Here is a 21,746-nt window from a genome sequence, read left to right as displayed (position 1 = left end):
TGTTAAGATGCTTTCGGTATTGTGTTGGAGAGGGAGAAAGTTAATGTGTGAAATAACATTAAAGCTGATCTGTTAAACAGGCATCCCTATCGGTGAAAACTGTACATTTGCCTCTCAAAGTATAATATGTTTAATGGTTGTTGGTTAATTGGCGTTTGCCACCGAATCTCGTTTTTGTGCTTTGTTCTTTTATTCATTTCAATTAATGACCACAGGTTTAATAATTTGACAAGGTATTAATGACGACCCTATACTACTTCTGCGTTGTATGTTTAATAATTTGTTTATACTTTTGATACTTTTACTAAAATTAACCTTTGATATCTGTAAATAAATAAAATGTGTATAAACGGTCATTGAATTTCTAATAAAATTCGGACAAGGTTGAGAAAAAGTAGCAATAATGTTTATTTTGGTTATCCGATGACATGTTAATGGGTGGCCTTGTCGATCTATCTGTATTATTTATACTATATTGGGAAAATAGTGAAGAGACAAAAATATTTTCTAACAATCATAGTACAGTTGATGGATTTATCTTCTTTCAACATGACTTGTTAGACCCCAATGGAAACATGTAATGCGAATTAAATGAATTATTATGCCAAATTTAATTTACGCATATGTTATGAAGCGAGCATAGTAAACAAATAAAATTTCATTCATAATCTGAATTGAAGCAAGCTTATTTAGTTTACATAAATACTATTTTTCGTGTTTACTTTCATTAAATCACCTTTAACAAGCGACAACATTACCTGCTAGAGTGGATACATTCTAAATATTTTTTTTATCAAATAGAGTTCATTTTGCCATAACCTAAAAAACCAGCGTCACGCAATAATAAAGTTATTAGTGAGTTAACAGAAGAAGGGTTACATATTTACAAATATGGGCAAATCATCCTCTGTCGTATTTATACCAATAAGATAAATGAAATGACCTTAAAGATTAATGTATTAGAATCGCCTACTTCAGTATAAATACTCGTACATCACTGTAAGAATTGATCTTGTTAGAAATCAGTTTTAATACCAGTAGAAGGAGCATGTGTATTATATCGACAGGTGTTACGGTAGTTATGTGTATTGCTATTGGTGCACGTGCAGATTTACAGGTAAGACAATTAATAAACTATTTGCAGTAGCTTCTTTTAATTGAAATATTTTGGAGATTTTTATTTAGTTGTTTCGGTTAATTCTTTTAATTAAAAAATGCAACAATAACAAAAACTTACGGCTAAAGTTTTCTAGGAATTTTATATGTTTGTCGATATATTTCCTGTCGGTATTGCGTATATTTACAAAATAAACCTCGTGGTATTATTTTACCGAATTGTACAATGTTAGTACTGGCATATATGGTTATTAATTTGCCATTTTATATTTTATTTGATGACTTAAATTTTACGTGATGGATTGTATGTGATTGTTAGCACGTTTAAATTGGTTTTACAATAAAGGAAGGGCATTCTGCAAGTTGTTACAAACTCCCAGGGTATATATATAAACTAAGGTGAAGTAATAAACAAGTTTTAATGTGCACATAAATTCTTATTTGATTGAGTTGTGGCCGAATTACAAATCTAGACTAGTGAAAACGTTTATGTTGAATATCTGTTTATTGGGAAAATGTGAACGTAAAAGTTGTACTATAGAACAAATGCATATAATTGTATAATTGTTTATCATAATTGTTGGTCCTACAATCTAATCTCAGTTCAGTTTTCTCGTACTAAAATTTAATAATAAAAAAGATGGCAATTTGAAATTTAAATTTAAACATAAATTTGAGAGGTGGAATTTATTATAGAGTAACGATTTTAGTAATACACCAAATTGCATAATATTACTGATCTGAAATAAGCTTAGATGAATGGAAATAATACTTCAATATTGACAATGTTCGCCCTTCGACCTTATTTAATCTCATAAAATCCATGTAGCTAAATAAAGATTTAAAATATCAATTCTTTTAAACCAGACATTATCTGAATATCCAATAGTCTGCCTTAATCCTAATCTGACAAACAGTACTCAACATTCCTTTGATCAAATTGAAAACTTCACAGTTATTGTGTCCAATGTCTTGCATATTTTCTTTTTTAAATAAATTAAGGATTCTTATACCCTACCCTTTCCGTACCGTTGTGCAATTAATAACCAAGATGAATACAAATACTCCATTGTTGTTCAAGGAGTATTAAGTTGTCAACAGACAATTTCTTCAAAAGCTTTCATGTACCAGAAAAAGAACCAAACTAGGGCAAACTATAAAAAACAATAGGATCGGAATAAACAATAGCATAAATTTTAAAAAGGCATAAAGGAGTGTTCCAAAAGAATCTTGCCTAAAAAATACGATGTGGACATTTTGTACAATATTTTTGTAAAATGACTTTGTCCCCATCATTATGGTTATGCATTGCAACTAATTAAGATGTAAGAATTCGAGACGAATAAAAAAAGTCATGGTTATTTGATATTGTTTTCAATTGTAACTCAAAACTGTATTATTCATCATTTGTAAAGTTTGTGTGGATAAAAGTAGCAGTACTAATCACATCGAACCGACTTTACCTTTGTATGCTTTATTAAGGTGTAATAAGGAGGTGTGGTATGATTGCCAATGAGACAACCATCCAGCAGAGCACTTAATCCGATCTTATAGTAAATTCTGTGGCTACGATGACTTGATCTAGAAATTGGACTTCCTTTTAACCTTGAACACCTTTAGGAAATTGATATGCTAGATGTGTATGTAATTGTTTTGAATGTTTTAGCCTGGTCGTCACCCGTGGTAATTTAACGGCTGTTTTATATATATAATTATTGGTCTTTATGCCGATTGATAAACTGTTTGTTTGAAAACATGCAGTGAAAATAGTTAGTTTAAATGCAAGACGAGAACATGTTACAGTACAAAATAAAGGATAAAATGTTTGTGTTCGTACGAAAAGGCGATTAGTTTTCTTTTTAAACCCAAGTAAAATAAGCGCATATAGGATATTTTACCCTAGCAGTAGGTAGTGTGAAAACCCCTTTGAAGACTTGTATCGGTTTCTTTCACTTGACTCTATATATCTTTATTCTCACACACCAAATTACAAAGGTATAGATACTGGACGTGCCATGAGTTCCTAAAACTTGTGGGATATGTTAACAGTTAAAGGGTTGACGGTCTGATGTGTATTGAACATATCTTTGAGACCAAGTTAGATTTAAATAAATACATACGAGAGAATAAAATCAACAACATTTTTAATAAATTAGCGTAAATAAGAAATATAAAATGTTTAGCATGGTGTATTGTTTAAACGCTAATTGTTGTGTCTTAACACTATTGTAATAGTAGTAGAGTAACTAAAGAGTTCAATCATTGAATAAGTCGTTATTTAAAAAAAACGACTAATATATCATGTACAGTAAAGTGAGAGTTAATGGAAATACTTCTATTAATAGAATTTAAACTTTCCAGATTGTACACAAAACATAAAAACGTAATTATTTTTTTCTCATTAATGATCAGAGATAAAATTCTTAGAATTATTTGTATGTTTTAGCAGTAGTTACATACTTGGCAAACATTTTTATGCCAGATTCTTATTACTTTTCCAAAGAAATATTTTGTAGTTTAGATACAGGTGGAGTTCAGGATAAACCAATAAACAGTTTTATACTTTAATTCACAGTTGGATTTGTATCTTATATAAAGTTTTTAAACTTTTATAAAGTAACCAGGTCAGATATGAAATTGGAAAAACAAATCTAGCAAATGCACTCCTAATATTTCAAGATCCTGGTAGAGCAGTAATTAAAGTTACTATGACAAATGATTATATTACTTCAAAAGTTGAATGCATTCAAATTGTCAATAACTCGTGTACAGTAGAAACGTTTAATTTTGGAAAGCAAAATATAGTTAGTACCTGCATAAGACTTATCAGTGACGCTCAGATCAAAAAAGTTTAAAAGGCAGCCAAACAAAGTTGAAGAGCATTGAAAACGAAAAATTCCAAAAAAAAAAAATGGGCCAAATACGGCTAAGGTATTCTATGCCTGGGATAAGAAAATCCTTAGTATTTCGAATAATTCATAATTTTGCAAACAATAGATTTATAAAAAATGACCATATAAGTGATATTCATATCAACACCGGAGTGCTGACCACTTGGTTGGTGATATCCTCGGGGACGAAGCGTCCTCCAGCAGTGGCATCGACCCCGACTGGCTACATATAATTGACAAAATAGTATGATATCATGGTTAAATGCGAAGTTATAGCTTTCACTAATTTAGGAAGGGATCTTTGAAGCAGGATAGCTTTATTTAAACCAATTGCCTGATTAATACACACGGTATAAATGACGACATTTATAACCCAGTATGTATTATTATAATTGTCTACAGGAATTCAAACACTGTTTTCAGTTCGTCCGGTAATTACCCCAATTCTCCAGTCTCCAATAATTCCATTTACTCTCCGATTCCATTTAGCAACTCACAGGCAGATAACAAATACATTGATAAAGAAGAAGTACACAGTATGTGTATAAATAGGCGCGATTTACAAGACAGTAAAGTTTCATGTTTCATGTTGCCAATTATAAGCTCAGTAATATAGAAAAAATGTCTAAAAGTGGAATTAATTTTTTTAACTCTTTACCTAGCAAAAAGTAATATCACAAAAATACTGAACTCCGAGGAAAATTCAAAACGGAAAGTCCATAAACAAATGATAAAACACATCAAAAGAATGGACAACAACTGTCATATTCCTGCTTTGGTAAAGGCATTTTCAAATGTAGAAAATGGTGGATTGAACCTAGTTTTATAGCGCTTAACCTCTCACTTGTATGACAGTCGCATCAAATTTACAACGATGCGTGACGAAACAGACAAAATAGGGTGAAACAGTCAAAATATAGTCAAACTATGGGTACTAATATACAGCAGTCGTTATTGCAACTTATTGAAATTTAAAGTTTTTCGTGTCATCAAGAAAGGAACCAAATTTAATGGACAAAAATATAACATGCTAAAATAAAATGCAAATATCATTCGTAATATCGATTGCAAGTGAGATTCAAACGTCTATAATCGGTCAATGAACCAAGTACATTCAGTTCACAGTTAAGCAAACGGCAAATACAAGTACGATAACTTTTGTAAAGTAGTTAATACCAGATATAACTAGAAATAAAAGTGCTCAGAGCATTTACACAAGAACTGGTACAACAAACACAATATTTGAGTATCAATAGGCAACCTTATTTTATTTTCCATTCAATGAAATGATCAGACGATCTTGGGTGTTTTATGTAAATTTTCAGTATCATTTTATTACTTTAAGATTTTTCCATGGAGCTATATCTCTGGGTTCATATTGACTTGTTCTCGTTAATTTTCCGAAACCTCCAAATTATTTCTACAACAGATTTATCCATCGGATCACCAGCAGTGATGGTGATACATGGCTGTGTACATTATATATATACAACTCGTCTAAACATCAACCCAACAATGTTAGATCTATCACTGACTCGGACGTACTTATAAATATAATTATTTTCTGTGACTGTATCTTACATTAACTTATAGGATCCTTTACTATAGATAATTTAGCTGATCTGTAAAAATAACATCTCCATGCCTTATATATCATGTACTGTAGTACGACGCTAGATAAAAACTGACTTTGAAAGGTAACACCCAGCCACCGAAAGCTTCATGTTTATGAAGCCCAGGAGGGCGTGTGGTCTAGAGGGACAGCTACAGTGCAGGCGATTTGGTGTCACGATATCTCAGTAGCATGGGTTCGAATCCCGGAGAGGGAAGAACAAATTTACAGATCTAACATTGTTGGATTGATGTTTAGACCCGTTGTATATATGTATACATGTATATATTCTTGTTACAGTCATTTATATCTTTATTGGTAAGTAAATACCGGTATTACTTATGATCTACTTCTTTCTTTTATGAGAATCATAAATAAACAAAAATAGCCTTTTATTTGAATTATTTTACAAAAATAGATCTTTTTATATGCCAATATAGTATTTTCTTATTTCGTTTTTATAGGCGTTAACTTAAGAGAATTCAACTGTTTCAAATTTAACATACTTTTATTAGTTTATAATTACATTAGAGGTATGTTTCATTATAATACTTTATTCTGATTGGCTAACTGCACATCACGTCTTATTCCGTAAGCAGTTGCATTGCTCAATACAACTTTTCATTCATGATAACACGTGGTCCAACAATAAAGTGCACAGGTGAATTCAATAAAAAAATATATATAAAATTCGTGTTTTCATGATCATAGCTAAAAAATGCAATTATAAGTATTGAATGCTTCTTTTTGTAACTTTATAGGGTTGTAAAAGCGTTGACCGTGCGCACATTTTTAGAATGAAGCGCTTCCGCGCTTCATACAAAATGTACTTCGGTCAACGCTTTTACACCCCAAAAAATTTACAAAAAGAAGCATTCAATTCTTAAGAAAAAATTGTGGACAAGATAAACAGCATTACATACATACATATCATTCCCATATTCTAAGCTTTATGATGTTCTTTTCTCTTTTTCTCCCATTGTAATGTTCAGGGGTCAATGATGTCAAATGTCCTCGCAAACCTTTTGATATTGTGACGTCACGACATAAAACGAATGTCATCTGATAGATTTAAAAAACTCAAATCAGTCAAAACAAAATAAGCAATGAAAGACACTAACTTAATTGCAGGCTTCTGACTTGAAATAGACGCACAAAAAATGTTCGGGATTAAAACAAGTTTGTGAGCTTTCAACCCTCTCCTTACCTCAAACAATGGTATGACACCACAATGTAAGAACAAACTTTAAAAATCAGTTACGAAATGTTTGGCTCATCAGATCGTCATTCAGCACACAAAAAACATAAAGTTCAAATGTACCGATCTAAGAGCATTCTCGGTTATTGAAAACTAGCTTGTGATTAGTTTTTTACGGGTAGAATCAAAACTTACAAATCAAATTTTTGTATCTATGAACGATTTAATAACAGTTGTATGTAACGTGTTGCAAAAAAAAATGCCTGATTTAATAATTTGCCTGTTCACATGATTGCATAGCCAATCAAATTTACTTTTTAGTCGCATTAAAAGTTTTTTAAACTGACATTCTCCATAAAGATAAAAACAAATATCCAAAAACGTTTATAAGAACCCTCGATGAAAGATACGAAATACAAAATTAAAAGTTTGACCAAGACCTCGTTATGTTTGTCTGCGAAATGGATCGCCGGGCCGATCTTTTTTTTAATGTTCAAAGTTGACCATGTACCTCCACTATGATGAAGGCATTGACACGTCCTAAATTCGACCTAACAATAACCACCACGATCTTAGTTCGACTTTCCAAATTTTCACAATTTCTGAGATAGAAGTGGAATCGCGGTCCTAGAGTGATGGGGGTATATGCAAAGAAATTTGATTGAGAAAGGTCAAAAGGAAAAAATAAAATAAACTTATATTTAAGTTATCATCTTCAGTACACGTGGTCTTTAAAACTTAAAATTGCTTTTACGTTTTGATTGTATCTTTATGTCAATTTTACCATTCGTATGTAATAAATTAAAACTATCAATATTTTATACCTATTGAAGACTTCTAATAAAATATAAAAAAGAATATTTAAATGAATGATCACAACCTGTATTTAAACTTTCACATTATGTCTTGCATCTAGATATAGAAGTAACCATTCTTGCATAAATGTAACACACTATTAAATGTTAATACACGTTGAAGATATCCGAATATCATAGTTATAAATAATCCGAAAATAGAACATGTAGAATGCATTATGAATGACGGCAAATTCGAAATTAGGTTTACACGTATTAACCCTTTATATCTCCAAGTCAAACGAGTTATTTACTAGTAGAACTATTATACTTAAATCAAAAATTTCGTCTATACCGATTCACAATTTCTAATTAAATGAAAGAAATTGAATAAATAAATATCCACACTGTTTTTGTTAGATGTAATTCTACTTGTGTCGAGTTGATGAGTTAAGGCCTTTTCAACTTAATTTGATACTAGAAGTTTGTTTTTATGTAGTACTGTACAATAGCTGGGTATGTGGTGTGTGTCTCGCTCATTGTCGTAGGCCGTACGGTGGCCTATAGTTGTTAATTACTGTGCCAATTGGGCTCTTCTGGAGAGTAGTCTCATTGGCAATCATACCACATCTTCACATTTTTATGCAACTCAATTAAAAAATGGTTTTTGATGTCGACATCTTCTAAATATAAAACTGTTTAACTAAGATTTCGATTACACGTACAGAAATACAATGTATAAGCTTGAGATGAGTGACTGAAAATTATTTCTCGTTTTATAATTATTTTTTTTTCTTATCAGATGCACCAAAACTTTTGCATTTCCATATTTGTAAAAGATATCGATCAAATTAGATAAAAGTACACTGGAGTGAATGAGGTCAACATAAAATTCTGTTTGACATAAATATGTCATGATTTATTCTTTCCTTGCAGTTTATGATATCCAATAAAATAAAGAAAAAAGATATGTAAAATTTAAGTGAATTCGTCACATTTTGGATGTATGTTAACGTCAAATTAACCTTTTTAATGTAACAAAACACAAAATTTCTTAATGAAATTAAAAAGGTATCCCAATTAATTTGATATTAGCAACAAAAATATTGAATGACGTCATGAAAAATCTTTTTATACGATTTGTTGTATATTTATGTCAAATTTAGATAGTCTTAATTTAAAAATATTCTTACTGGTTATTAAATAATTCTATTTATATCTGAGAATTTTAATCATACTTAATGACTAATGGCAATTTAAAATCAAGAACTCGTATTACTTTTGCATATTTATGTCATTTGAAACAATCAGATGGACTTTATAAAATAGTAATATTCATGCACCAAGTATTGAAATTAAAAGTAGACTAAGTCATAAGTTGGAGGACAGATAATAAAAGAAGACGTTGAAACAGAGAACTAACTCGAGAACCCCGTAAGTATGAACTGTTCCTGTGCCACTAGTTGCTGCATCCATTGTGTTTACAGAAAACTAATGTTTAGCTAATCTGTTCCCCTGTTAACCAGAGAACGAACTCGAGTACCCCGTAAGTATGAATTGTTTCTGCTCCAACATTAGCTGCATCCATCGTGTTTACAGAAAACTAATGTTTAGCTAATCTGTTACAAAACTAATTCGAGAACCCCGTAAGTATAAACTGTTTTCTGCTCCAACATTAGCTGCATCCATCGTGTTTACAGAAAACTAATGTTTACCTAATCTGTTCTCCTGTTAACTGAAGAACGAACTCGAGTACCCCGTAAGTATGAACTGTTTCTGCTCCAATATTAGCTGCATCCATTGTGTTTACAGAAAACTAATGTTTAGCTAATCTGTTACAAAACTAACTCGAGAACCCCGTAAGTATGAACTGTTTCTGCTCCAATATTAGCTGCATCCATCGTGTTTACAGAAAACTAATGTTTAGCTAATCTGTTCCCCTGTTAACCAGAGAACGAACTCGAGTACCCCGTAAGTATGAATTGTTTCTGCTCCAACATTAGCTGCATCCATCGTGTTTACAGAAAACTAATGTTTAGCTAATCTGTTACAAAACTAATTCGAGAACCCCGTAAGTATAAACTGTTTTCTGCTCCAACATTAGCTGCATCCATCGTGTTTACAGAAAACTAATGTTTACCTAATCTGTTCTTCTGTTAACTGAAGAACGAACTCGAGTACCCCGTAAGTATGAACTGTTTCTGCTCCAATATTAGCTGCATCCATTGTGTTTACAGAAAACTAATGTTTAGCTAATCTGTTACAAAACTAACTCGAGAACCCCGTAAGTATGAACTGTTTCTGCTCCAATATTAGCTGCATCCATCGTGTTTACAGAAAACTAACGTTAAGCTTACATCTGTTCCCCTGTTAACCGGAGAACGAACTCGTGTACGCTGTAAACTTGTATGAGCTGTTCCTACTCCGATACTTGCTGTACATGTCGTGTTTCTGGTCATCTGGAGATACATGTAATTGTTGTTTTTTTTTTTTTTGCTTATAATAAATAAACGAGAAAAGGAGAAATTGGATATGATAAATGAAATATATCCGATATCATCTGACATAAGTTGAAGCTATATTATATTTCAAGACAGGAACCCTCTTTCAAATAAAAGAAAAATCGTGACATGGAACACAATATCTTATATATTCCACTGGGAGACATCCTATCCATGTGCATACTTTTGTTTAATCCCTGAAACAAAAGGAGTTAGGTAAACTCCGCAAAATCTTTACCATTTTTATAATTTTAAATCACCGGTTTTAATATTGCATACTAATTTTGCAGTTCTTTACGCACAGAGATAGTCGCCTAAAGTAGACCATTGGTTGCACTTTGTATTGAGACACCACAGTTCCCACGGTAAAATGGGATAAAATGTGTCCCTCTTTAAAGAAACCGGTCCTCTTTAGGTAATCTTGAATAGTGAGTAATATGCAGAAAATTTCAAATAAAAAATTAGTTTACTTTTTCGTATACATTTTTCCTCATCGTTGACATACATGTACCTAGCAATAAAATTTAAGATTGGTGTGTATTTCAAAACGTTTATGACAATTTTTATGCCGAGAGCATTTCTTTATAACACATTCGCCATTTTTACCTGGATATGAAATAAAGTTCGCTGAACTTTAAGCAAAGTAATTAAGTAAGTGGAGTACTTTTGGCTATTTTTGGCTTTATAAGTGTTTATTCTCATTTCTGTCAAATTCAAATTTCCAATTTAGTTTGTGAAGAACACAAATGTAAAGAAAGCCGTAAAATATAGGCCTATAATTATCTTAAGGTGTTTACTACAGTTTTGTTAAAAGCTGTATTTTCCTGTCATCGAAATTTTACATTGCAAACAAAAAATATTCTTTATGACTTTCAGATAAGAATAATTGAAATTATTATATCCTTTGAGCGTTAAAGTATTTTTAGAAAACGATTAGTTGTGACCCACTTATAAAACAGTTGTAAATTGAAACACCAATTTCTTATAGGATATGATAAGATCAGTAAATAAATTACTTTCAACGATAATATATATTCAAATGTGTTTTTGTTTCCGGATAGTGGAATACGATTTCGTCCTCCAAACATGCGTATTTGTTTAATAATTACATACCTTCTAAATGGTTTTAAATTTTTTTATTTCAAATTCACAGTGCAAAAAAGTCATAGAACTGAAGGTGATGTGGCAAATTATCACTTTTGGCTTGTTTGTTTGTTGGGTTTTTGTTTGTTGTTTTTGTTTGTTGGTTTTTTTTTTTTATTGTTTTTTTTTTTATATATAAATTTGTTGGTTTTTATTTTGGTGGGGGGGGGGGGGGGGGGGGTTAATGAATCATTTACACATTCATTTGAACTGCCACATAAACTATTTGTTTACTTATTTGGTAAATTGTTCTGAACGATAAGGTATATTTTTTTTTTCTTCTCGTAAATGCAATTTATTTTGAGCAATGATATTTATTTATCAAATGTATCATTCAAACGGCACTTCAATTGCACTTTTCTATTCTGGATAACGTGGAGAGTTGAAACATTATTTGATTTTAAAGACAGGTGATCCCGGGGGTTACTTCCTATATTTTTAGTGTTATAAGTGTGCCGCAAAACAGGGCAATTTTTTCATGCCCTGCAGGTTAGAATAGTGTCGCTTTTTCATGCCCTGCTGGTGAGAACAGGGTCCTTTTTTTAAACAAATTATTTGTCTAGAACAGGATCGCTGATTTAACTGTTTAAGATACAGTCTAGAACCCGGGTCTAGAACTGCATCTAATTTATACGGTCTAGAACAGGATATACATTTTCAGAGCGTGTATAGAACAGTATAACAGCTACAACGTCAGTCTTTTACCAAGTCGTTGGATGTTATGGTGGGCAGATTTACATCAGCAATGTTTCTCGTATGCTAAATTGGCACATAATCCAATTTAGTATTGTTTATGAGTGTTTCAGTGTTCACCAAATAACTGCAAAAACAGACTAAAATGGGTTGAAATGGGCAATATCAAAAGGGAGAACATTCCTAACAGTATAAGTTAAACTATCTGCCAATCTTTCGAATCTCAAACTTACCTTACACGATGAAAAAAATGAAACAACTTTACATTCAATTTAGAATTTCATGCGAATGTGTATTTTAAAAATGAAAAACTAAAAAACTAATCGAGTGTTGCGTTTCTAAAGTCCGTCAGTATATTACAAATACAATAAATTCCAATAATGACGTGAAATCGTGACTTAGTTATGTAGAATTAAAGGAGAAATATCAATAAAAATTCCTTTTTAAACAAATCCTGTTAAAAGTTCCACTGGCTATCAGATAAAAATATCTCCGCAAATTGAAGTGTCTTACTTTTAATTCAAACTACGAGTCATGACTACATGAATGAAAATGAAAAAGTCTTCCTCATAAATTCGATCTTAAAATAGAAACAAAAACAATGTGTATTTTGGGTTACTATTTTTCCGTTGCTAAACAATTTCGGCATTTATAGTCACTTCATAATGTTTAGCGTTGTATTATTTTGTTTTTTTTGTGAAGAGCAACACATGTGATATACGAATTTCTACAACATAGACATGAGCTATGTAGCGAAAATTAATCAATTGAAAGATTGGTTTTCAAAACATCATATGAAATTACTTTTTCGTTGTAATATTTACCTCACAAATGTTGTCGAAATTTCAAACTAAGTGCAAGAACTGAAAAAAAAAATGCCGTTACTGAACACGCAGATAAAACAGCTACTATGAATTAATTTTTAAAAACCATATTCACGAAGTAAAAATCGTTTATTACGGCGGGCGGGCGAGAGGTCGGCAGAAAAACAGTGTCCGTGCATTTACTCATGAACCATTAAACCAAACTTTTTTTCTAATTTGTATAATGTTGTAACTGATGACAAAATGGAGTTCGGTATTGACGATTTTCACTTTCACCGTTCAGGAGTAATGAATCTTGAAAGATTAAAAATTCTAATGCAACAACGTTTATATCGTTCATTTTGATTGGATAACGTCACTTTCTTACATGGCATCAATTGACAATTGATGCTATGGGACGTACGCGCAAGCGTAGACGGCATATGACAGATTTTAAATACATGTTTTAACGTTGTTTTCTGTCAGTTTCATTAGAATGGAGATAACAGTATTGTATTTTAAGCTCCGACGGCATCAATTGGGATTTGATGGTCGCAAATACCCGTTTACTGTCTCCGCTAACGCGTCGCCAGTAAACTTAAGTTGCGACCGTCAAATCCCCAATTGATGCCGTCGGAGCTTAAAATACAATACAGTTATCTCCTAAATGGTCTTTCCAGTCGTGTCCGTGCTGTAACTGGTGCATCGTGTTTTTTTTTCTTTTCTATATTGTATTATTGAACATGATGATGAGTAATTTTGACTTTATAAAAAAGAACATGTGGTATGATTGCCAATGAGACAATTGTCCACAAGAGACCAAAATGACACAGACATTACAACTATAGGTCACCGTACGGTCTTCAACAATGAGAAAAGCCCATACCGCATAGTCAGCTATAAAAGGCCTCGATATGAAAATGTAAAACAATTCAAACGAGAAAACTAACGGCCTTATTTAAATAAAAAAAATCAACGAAAAACAAATATGTAACACATAAACAAATGACAACCACTGAGTTACAGGCTCCCGACTTGGGACAGGTACATACTTTAATCATGTGGCGGGGTTAAACATGTTAGCGGGATCCCAACCCTCCTCCTAACCTGGGACAGTGGCATAACAGTACAACACAAGAAAAAGGCTTAACTCCTCAGTTGGACAACAATATAAGTGGACGTGGCCGGGTACTTGTACATCCCGACAACAAAAAGACAGGAACAGATCTGAGAGTACTCGCAGTTATTTGACAGCTAGTTCAAAGTCACAAAAATCATGCATCTAAGACTAAACTATCAATCCGTACACATCCAATGGATTTAGTGTAAAGACGTCATAAATAGTCAGAGAAAAACCTGACCTTGTACAATGCCAGTTACAGGTATCGACAGATTGTAGATCCATGAATGTGTATATGTATATAACATACTAGTAATATTTAGTTTGCTATAAATTTACTGATAATAAAATCAATATTTATACCAATAAAAACAGTATTCAATGATCTTATTACAGTGTTGAATTGGTAACCTTTTAGAATAAGTTTATTTAAAGGAGTGATACGTTTACAAGGATCATTTCTAAATTTCGGGGCACGGTTAACACCATTTCTGTAAATATGAGGATGTGCTATCCCGTTTGAAATAAGTTTTCTACAGGTACAACCAAACTTCAAAACCAAATCTTTATATCTATGGAAAAATTTAGTAAAGGTTTTAAGTAATTTATGGTAACGATATTCCTGGTTTAATAATTTACCAGTAATACAGAGATTGCGTTCGTTGAAATCAAAAACGTCACAACAAACACGGGCATAGCGAACGAGCTGTGTAATATAATACCCGTAAGATGGTGCCAAAGGAAACATCACCATCTAAAAATGAAAAATTAACAATAGGGAACGAAAAATTGTCCCATTTGTCGTAAATTTTTACTAACTTTTTGAATTGCACTGTTTGTTTGTCACTTGCTTGGTGTAAAGTTTGTTTGACATATGCTAGGTATAAATCATATTAATACATTATGGTTGTTCGCTTTAGTTTTTTATATCTATATTTTATTTTAGTTTCATTTATAAGTTATTGTTTTTCCTTTGCTTTTATAGAAGGATGACCAGGGTACCTCTCAGAACTTAACAAAGACATTTACAGGCAACAATCACAACTCTACCTCATATAACGACTTATTTGCTAAATCTTACTCCCCGTGGACTGGTTGGTCAAAGTGTAATCAACATTGTCAACAGACCAGAAAGCGGAAATGTATATCTCCGAAAACTTGCGGAAGATCCCGAATCAAAGAAAAACGTAAATGTAAGCGAAAGAAAGGGAATTGCATTGTTACATCGTATAAAGTACACAACTCTACAGAGAAAAATAACAGACTTGTTGATAATTTATATGACTTGTTTTATAACCCTTGGACTTCATGGAAAGCATGCAATAATAGATGCATTCGTAAACGACGTCGAATGTGCAAGACAACAATTTGTGAAGGTGGTTATTTAGAGGAAGAAAGGAAATGTGTACCAATCGGAGGCAAATGTAAAAAGTCATTTGTAATTCAAGGCAAAACATCTCATAAAAAAACAGGTATGTAAAAGCGCAAAAAAAGTACGTCTTGACTATCCAACAAGCGACCTTTGTTCTGACAGCGCATCAGCTTATATACTAAGGTATTGGACCATACCATTTACTTTGGACGATACCAAATGTCTTATTCTTATGAGTGTTTGTATATACCTAAACCCCTATTGCTAAACGTTTAAATTACGGCCCTTATGTTTACAACTACCGATCAGAATATTTCCGGGTTTGCTAATCACAACCTGTCCGTTACCGATTCTAAATATTATAAATTTCCATAGCAATGTAAATTTAACAAAACAAAACCGAAAGTAGACAACCGTTCAATTCTCAAACTATACGAGTTCGTATAACAATGTGTCAGCTTAATAAAAGTAATAATAAGTTAAACCCTAGTAAAATAAAACAAATGAACTAATTTCATCACATTACCCACGCCTCCAGGAAATGCGTCCCCGCATTTATCGAAATCAATTGAGCACATCTACATCAAGTGGACATTTTTCAGTCCCAAACTCTATCCGGGTATTGCCTCGAGCCGTGCCATTTAAAAACCACAAATATAACCGTTACCTCTTCAGTAGCTAACCACTAGAACAACTCGTAGATGTATGATCTACCCGACATGACAAGATTCCCGCTCAAATGCATATACTCTTGTCTTAACACTGGAGGAAACATTTAACATGGGCACCAACTTAAACACATCGACTTATCCTAAGTACCCTTATTTTATTTTACATCGTTATTTCAAATGTGCATGCTGACATATTTTTGAGCAACCAAACCATTTGAAAACCACTGAAAACATCACCAAGCCAAAACCGGTATGAAATAATTTTGCCTAACAACTGGCCACTTATGGACCACTCAAGGGCATACGATACAGTTTTGAACCTGTATTTACAAGTTGATGAAAATTTGCATATAGGCTATTTTTTACCTGATTAAATCAAAAATGTAATAAAAAATATACCTTCATGTACTACTCTTTGAGTAAAATGAGGTCGAAATTTTGTATATTTGCTCAAAATTAAGATTTGTGTCCCTATTTTCTTTTTCGAAAGAAAGACATAACATTTTTGTTTAAAAAGATAAACACAAATTATTTTTTGTTTAATAATCGTTAATTTTTGTATTTTATAAATATCATAAAAAATTATGCAATTTTTATTCCGAAATAACTCTATATTTATCAAATGTTCATGAATAGAGGAAAAAACGTCATTTTTTGCTGCATGTTTATCAAAATTAAAAAAAAATGCGCTATTTAGAGTTTTATAAAATTTGGGTCACATAATTTCCTTGCAAAATGAAACAAATTGCTGTTTTAAAACATAGGAGTCCATGCACTCGTTTTCAAATTAAATCAGTTTGAATGATAAAAATCAGTCGAAAAATGTATCTTTTCCCGATATGTCATAGTTTGACGTCGCGAAAATAACATTTTACGTTAGCAACGTCATTCCCTTCCCTGTAACTGTATCGTATGCCCTTAACGTGCACAAAGCGTGGTACTCTTGAACACCGGACCTCGGATTTAACGTCCACATCCGACGGACATACATATTAAAATATACAACAAAAATAACATTTTTCAGTAGTGATTCCCTCACTTTTAATTACAAATCAAACTGCCTGTTAATCTAGACTTCAAAACAACTTCTATTATTCAGAGTCCTCATCACTCATGAAATGTCCAGCTTATGACATGCACTTAATTTACGACACTGTCCGATAACTGCCTTCAACCTCTCTGGTTGGTATGTCTGTTTAAAAGGTAGTGTTTAAAAAATCACCCCCATTCTTCTTCCTCTAACGTAATTATATGCTGTTGTAAATCGTCCATGTTTAATCAAGTATCGGTGCACTTGCCAATATCCCACCGCTGCCACCAAAATTATGTCACGTACTCAGGGTAGTGACTTATGGGTATCGTACCAAACTTTACCCCTGGATATTGGAAGCTGCACCGTTTCTTATATTTTTATCTTTAATTTGTTAACTTCGGTCTCTGACACCCTATAACAATTTGTAGCACGTGTTGCTGTCTCTGAACAGAGCTTGTGTTAAGCAACAACCAGTGCTAACCTGTGCACTATTCCAAACTTTGCTGATGTATACCTATGCGCTACTACTACCTGTGCACTATCTTGCTTATTCAGCCTGTGGACTGCCTAACCAGTGCACGTATTTCCGCACAGTCGCCTATGCACCTATTACCCGGTACGTAAATACAACTTTAATACTCCTGCAACCTTATTCAGGTACGCAGATAGATTCTTATTCAGAATCTATTTAATCTTTTATAAAGTGTAAATAATTACCTTTTTGCTTTTTATATACGTCTTGACTATCCAACAAGTGACCCTTGTTATATATATGTGGTGGTGTTTAACGACCTTGACTGGCTATACAGCCCTCGCACGGTCGGCTCGGTGCCCGAAGGCGTTTGGTGAGCTTTATCATATTTTGATGCCATGGGTCAGGAACAAGTAGTGGAGGTCGCAATATCAGCTTATATACTAAGGTATTGGACCATACCATTTACTTTGGACGATACCAAATGTCTTATTCTTATGAGTGTTTGTATATACCTAAACCCCTATTGCTAAACGTTTTAATGACGGCCCTTATGTTTACAACTACCGATCGGAATATTTCCGGGTTTGATAATCACAACCTGTCCGTTACCGATTCTAAATATTATAAATTTCCATAGCAATGTAAATTTAACAAAACAAAACCGAAAGTAGACAACCGTTCAATTCTCAAACTATACGAGTTCGTATAACAATGTGTCAGCTTAATAAAAGTAATAATAAGTTAAACCCTAGTAAAATAAAACAAATGAACTAATTTCATCACATTACCCACGCCTCCAGGAAATGCGTCCCCGCATTTATCGAAATCAATTGAGCACATCTACATCAAGTGGACATTTTTCAGTCCCAAACTCTATCCGGGTATTGCCTCGAGCCGTGCCATTTAAAAACCACAAATATAACCGTTACCTCTTCAGTAGCTAACCACTAGAACAACTCGTAGATGTATGATCTACCCGACATGACAAGATTCCCGCTCAAATGCATATACTCTTGTCTTAACACTGGAGGAAACATTTAACATGGGCACCAACTTAAACACATCGACTTATCCTAAGTACCCTTATTTTATTTTACATCGTTATTTCAAATGTGCATGCTGACATATTTTTGAGCAACCAAACCATTTGAAAACCACTGAAAACATCACCAAGCCAAAACCGGTATGAAATAATTTTGCCTAACAACTGGCCACTTATGGACCACTCAAGGGCATACGATACAGTTTTGAACCTGTATTTACAAGTTGATGAAAATTTGCATATAGGCTATTTTTTACCTGATTAAATCAAAAATGTAATAAAAAATATACCTTCATGTACTACTCTTTGAGTAAAATGAGGTCGAAATTTTGTATATTTGCTCAAAATTAAGATTTGTGTCCCTATTTTCTTTTTCGAAAGAAAGACATAACATTTTTGTTTAAAAAGATAAACACAAATTATTTTTTGTTTAATAATCGTTAATTTTTGTATTTTATAAATATCATAAAAAATTATGCAATTTTTATTCCGAAATAACTCTATATTTATCAAATGTTCATGAATAGAGGAAAAAACGTCATTTTTTGCTGCATGTTTATCAAAATTAAAAAAAAATGCGCTATTTACAGTTTTATAAAATTTGGGTCACATAATTTCCTTGCAAAATGAAACAAATTGCTGTTTTAAAACATAGGAGTCCATGCACTCGTTTTCAAATTAAATCAGTTTGAATGATAAAAATCAGTCGAAAAATGTATCTTTTCCCGATATGTCATAGTTTGACGTCGCGAAAATAACATTTTACGTTAGCAACGTCATTCCCTTCCCTGTAACTGTATCGTATGCCCTTAACGTGCACAAAGCGTGGTACTCTTGAACACCGGACCTCGGATTTAACGTCCACATCCGACGGACATACATATTAAAATATACAACAAAAATAACATTTTTCAGTAGTGATTCCCTCACTTTTAATTACAAATCAAACTGCCTGTTAATCTAGACTTCAAAACAACTTCTATTATTCAGAGTCCTCATCACTCATGAAATGTCCAGCTTATGACATGCACTTAATTTACGACACTGTCCGATAACTGCCTTCAACCTCTCTGGTTGGTATGTCTGTTTAAAAGGTAGTGTTTAAAAAATCACCCCCATTCTTCTTCCTCTAACGTAATTATATGCTGTTGTAAATCGTCCATGTTTAATCAAGTATCGGTGCACTTGCCAATATCCCACCGCTGCCACCAAAATTATGTCACGTACTCAGGGTAGTGACTTATGGGTATCGTACCAAACTTTACCCCTGGATATTGGAAGCTGCACCGTTTCTTATATTTTTATCTTTAATTTGTTAACTTCGGTCTCTGACACCCTATAACAATTTGTAGCACGTGTTGCTGTCTCTGAACAGAGCTTGTGTTAAGCAACAACCAGTGCTAACCTGTGCACTATTCCAAACTTTGCTGATGTATACCTATGCGCTACTACTACCTGTGCACTATCTTGCTTATTCAGCCTGTGGACTGCCTAACCAGTGCACGTATTTCCGCACAGTCGCCTATGCACCTATTACCCGGTACGTAAATACAACTTTAATACTCCTGCAACCTTATTCAGGTACGCAGATAGATTCTTATTCAGAATCTATTTAATCTTTTATAAAGTGTAAATAATTACCTTTTTGCTTTTTATATACGTCTTGACTATCCAACAAGTGACCCTTGTTATATATATGTGGTGGTGTTTAACGACCTTGACTGGCTATACAGCCCTCGCACGGTCGGCTCGGTGCCCGAAGGCGTTTGGTGAGCTTTATCATATTTTGATGCCATGGGTCAGGAACAAGTAGTGGAGGTCGCAATATCAGCTTATATACTAAGGTATTGGACCATACCATTTACTTTGGACGATACCAAATGTCTTATTCTTATGAGTGTTTGTATATACCTAAACCCCTATTGCTAAACGTTTTAATGACGGCCCTTATGTTTACAACTACCGATCGGAATATTTCCGGGTTTGATAATCACAACCTGTCCGTTACCGATTCTAAATATTATAAATTTCCATAGCAATGTAAATTTAACAAAACAAAACCGAAAGTAGACAACCGTTCAATTCTCAAACTATACGAGTTCGTATAACAATGTGTCAGCTTAATAAAAGTAATAATAAGTTAAACCCTAGTAAAATAAAACAAATGAACTAATTTCATCACATTACCCACGCCTCCAGGAAATGCGTCCCCGCATTTATCGAAATCAATTGAGCACATCTACATCAAGTGGACATTTTTCAGTCCCAAACTCTATCCGGGTATTGCCTCGAGCCGTGCCATTTAAAAACCACAAATATAACCGTTACCTCTTCAGTAGCTAACCACTAGAACAACTCGTAGATGTATGATCTACCCGACATGACAAGATTCCCGCTCAAATGCATATACTCTTGTCTTAACACTGGAGGAAACATTTAACATGGGCACCAACTTAAACACATCGACTTATCCTAAGTACCCTTATTTTATTTTACATCGTTATTTCAAATGTGCATGCTGACATATTTTTGAGCAACCAAACCATTTGAAAACCACTGAAAACATCACCAAGCCAAAACCGGTATGAAATAATTTTGCCTAACAACTGGCCACTTATGGACCACTCAAGGGCATACGATACAGTTTTGAACCTGTATTTACAAGTTGATGAAAATTTGCATATAGGCTATTTTTTACCTGATTAAATCAAAAATGTAATAAAAAATATACCTTCATGTACTACTCTTTGAGTAAAATGAGGTCGAAATTTTGTATATTTGCTCAAAATTAAGATTTGTGTCCCTATTTTCTTTTTCGAAAGAAAGACATAACATTTTTGTTTAAAAAGATAAACACAAATTATTTTTTGTTTAATAATCGTTAATTTTTGTATTTTATAAATATCATAAAAAATTATGCAATTTTTATTCCGAAATAACTCTATATTTATCAAATGTTCATGAATAGAGGAAAAAACGTCATTTTTTGCTGCATGTTTATCAAAATTAAAAAAAAATGCGCTATTTAGAGTTTTATAAAATTTGGGTCACATAATTTCCTTGCAAAATGAAACAAATTGCTGTTTTAAAACATAGGAGTCCATGCACTCGTTTTCAAATTAAATCAGTTTGAATGATAAAAATCAGTCGAAAAATGTATCTTTTCCCGATATGTCATAGTTTGACGTCGCGAAAATAACATTTTACGTTAGCAACGTCATTCCCTTCCCTGTAACTGTATCGTATGCCCTTAACGTGCACAAAGCGTGGTACTCTTGAACA

At 32.9% G+C, this 21,746-nt stretch overlaps 1 protein-coding gene across 3 annotated transcripts in view; it reads left to right on the top strand.

The window, feature by feature from the left end:
- Positions 1–796: 796 nt before the first annotated feature.
- The window catches only part of LOC143045418 (coagulation factor IX-like), a 29,898-nt gene continuing 8,948 nt past the window's right edge, over positions 797–21,746 (top strand). For all 3 annotated transcript variants that reach the window (XR_012968950.1, XR_012968949.1, XM_076217904.1), the window contains exons 1-2: positions 797–1,117; positions 14,857–15,343. Coding sequence is in view for 1 of the 3 variants with exons in the window: in XM_076217904.1 (XP_076074019.1) it covers positions 1,049–1,117; positions 14,857–15,343 (556 nt within the window). In the remaining 2 variants the exon portion in view is untranslated. The remainder of the gene's footprint in view (positions 1,118–14,856; positions 15,344–21,746) is intronic.

Source organism: Mytilus galloprovincialis, chromosome 9 (genome assembly GCF_965363235.1).
Source record: "Mytilus galloprovincialis chromosome 9, xbMytGall1.hap1.1, whole genome shotgun sequence".
Taxonomy (NCBI): Eukaryota; Metazoa; Mollusca; class Bivalvia; order Mytilida; family Mytilidae; genus Mytilus; species Mytilus galloprovincialis.
Note: the sequence above shows the minus strand (reverse complement) of the source record. Positions and strands in the feature narration are given on the sequence as shown.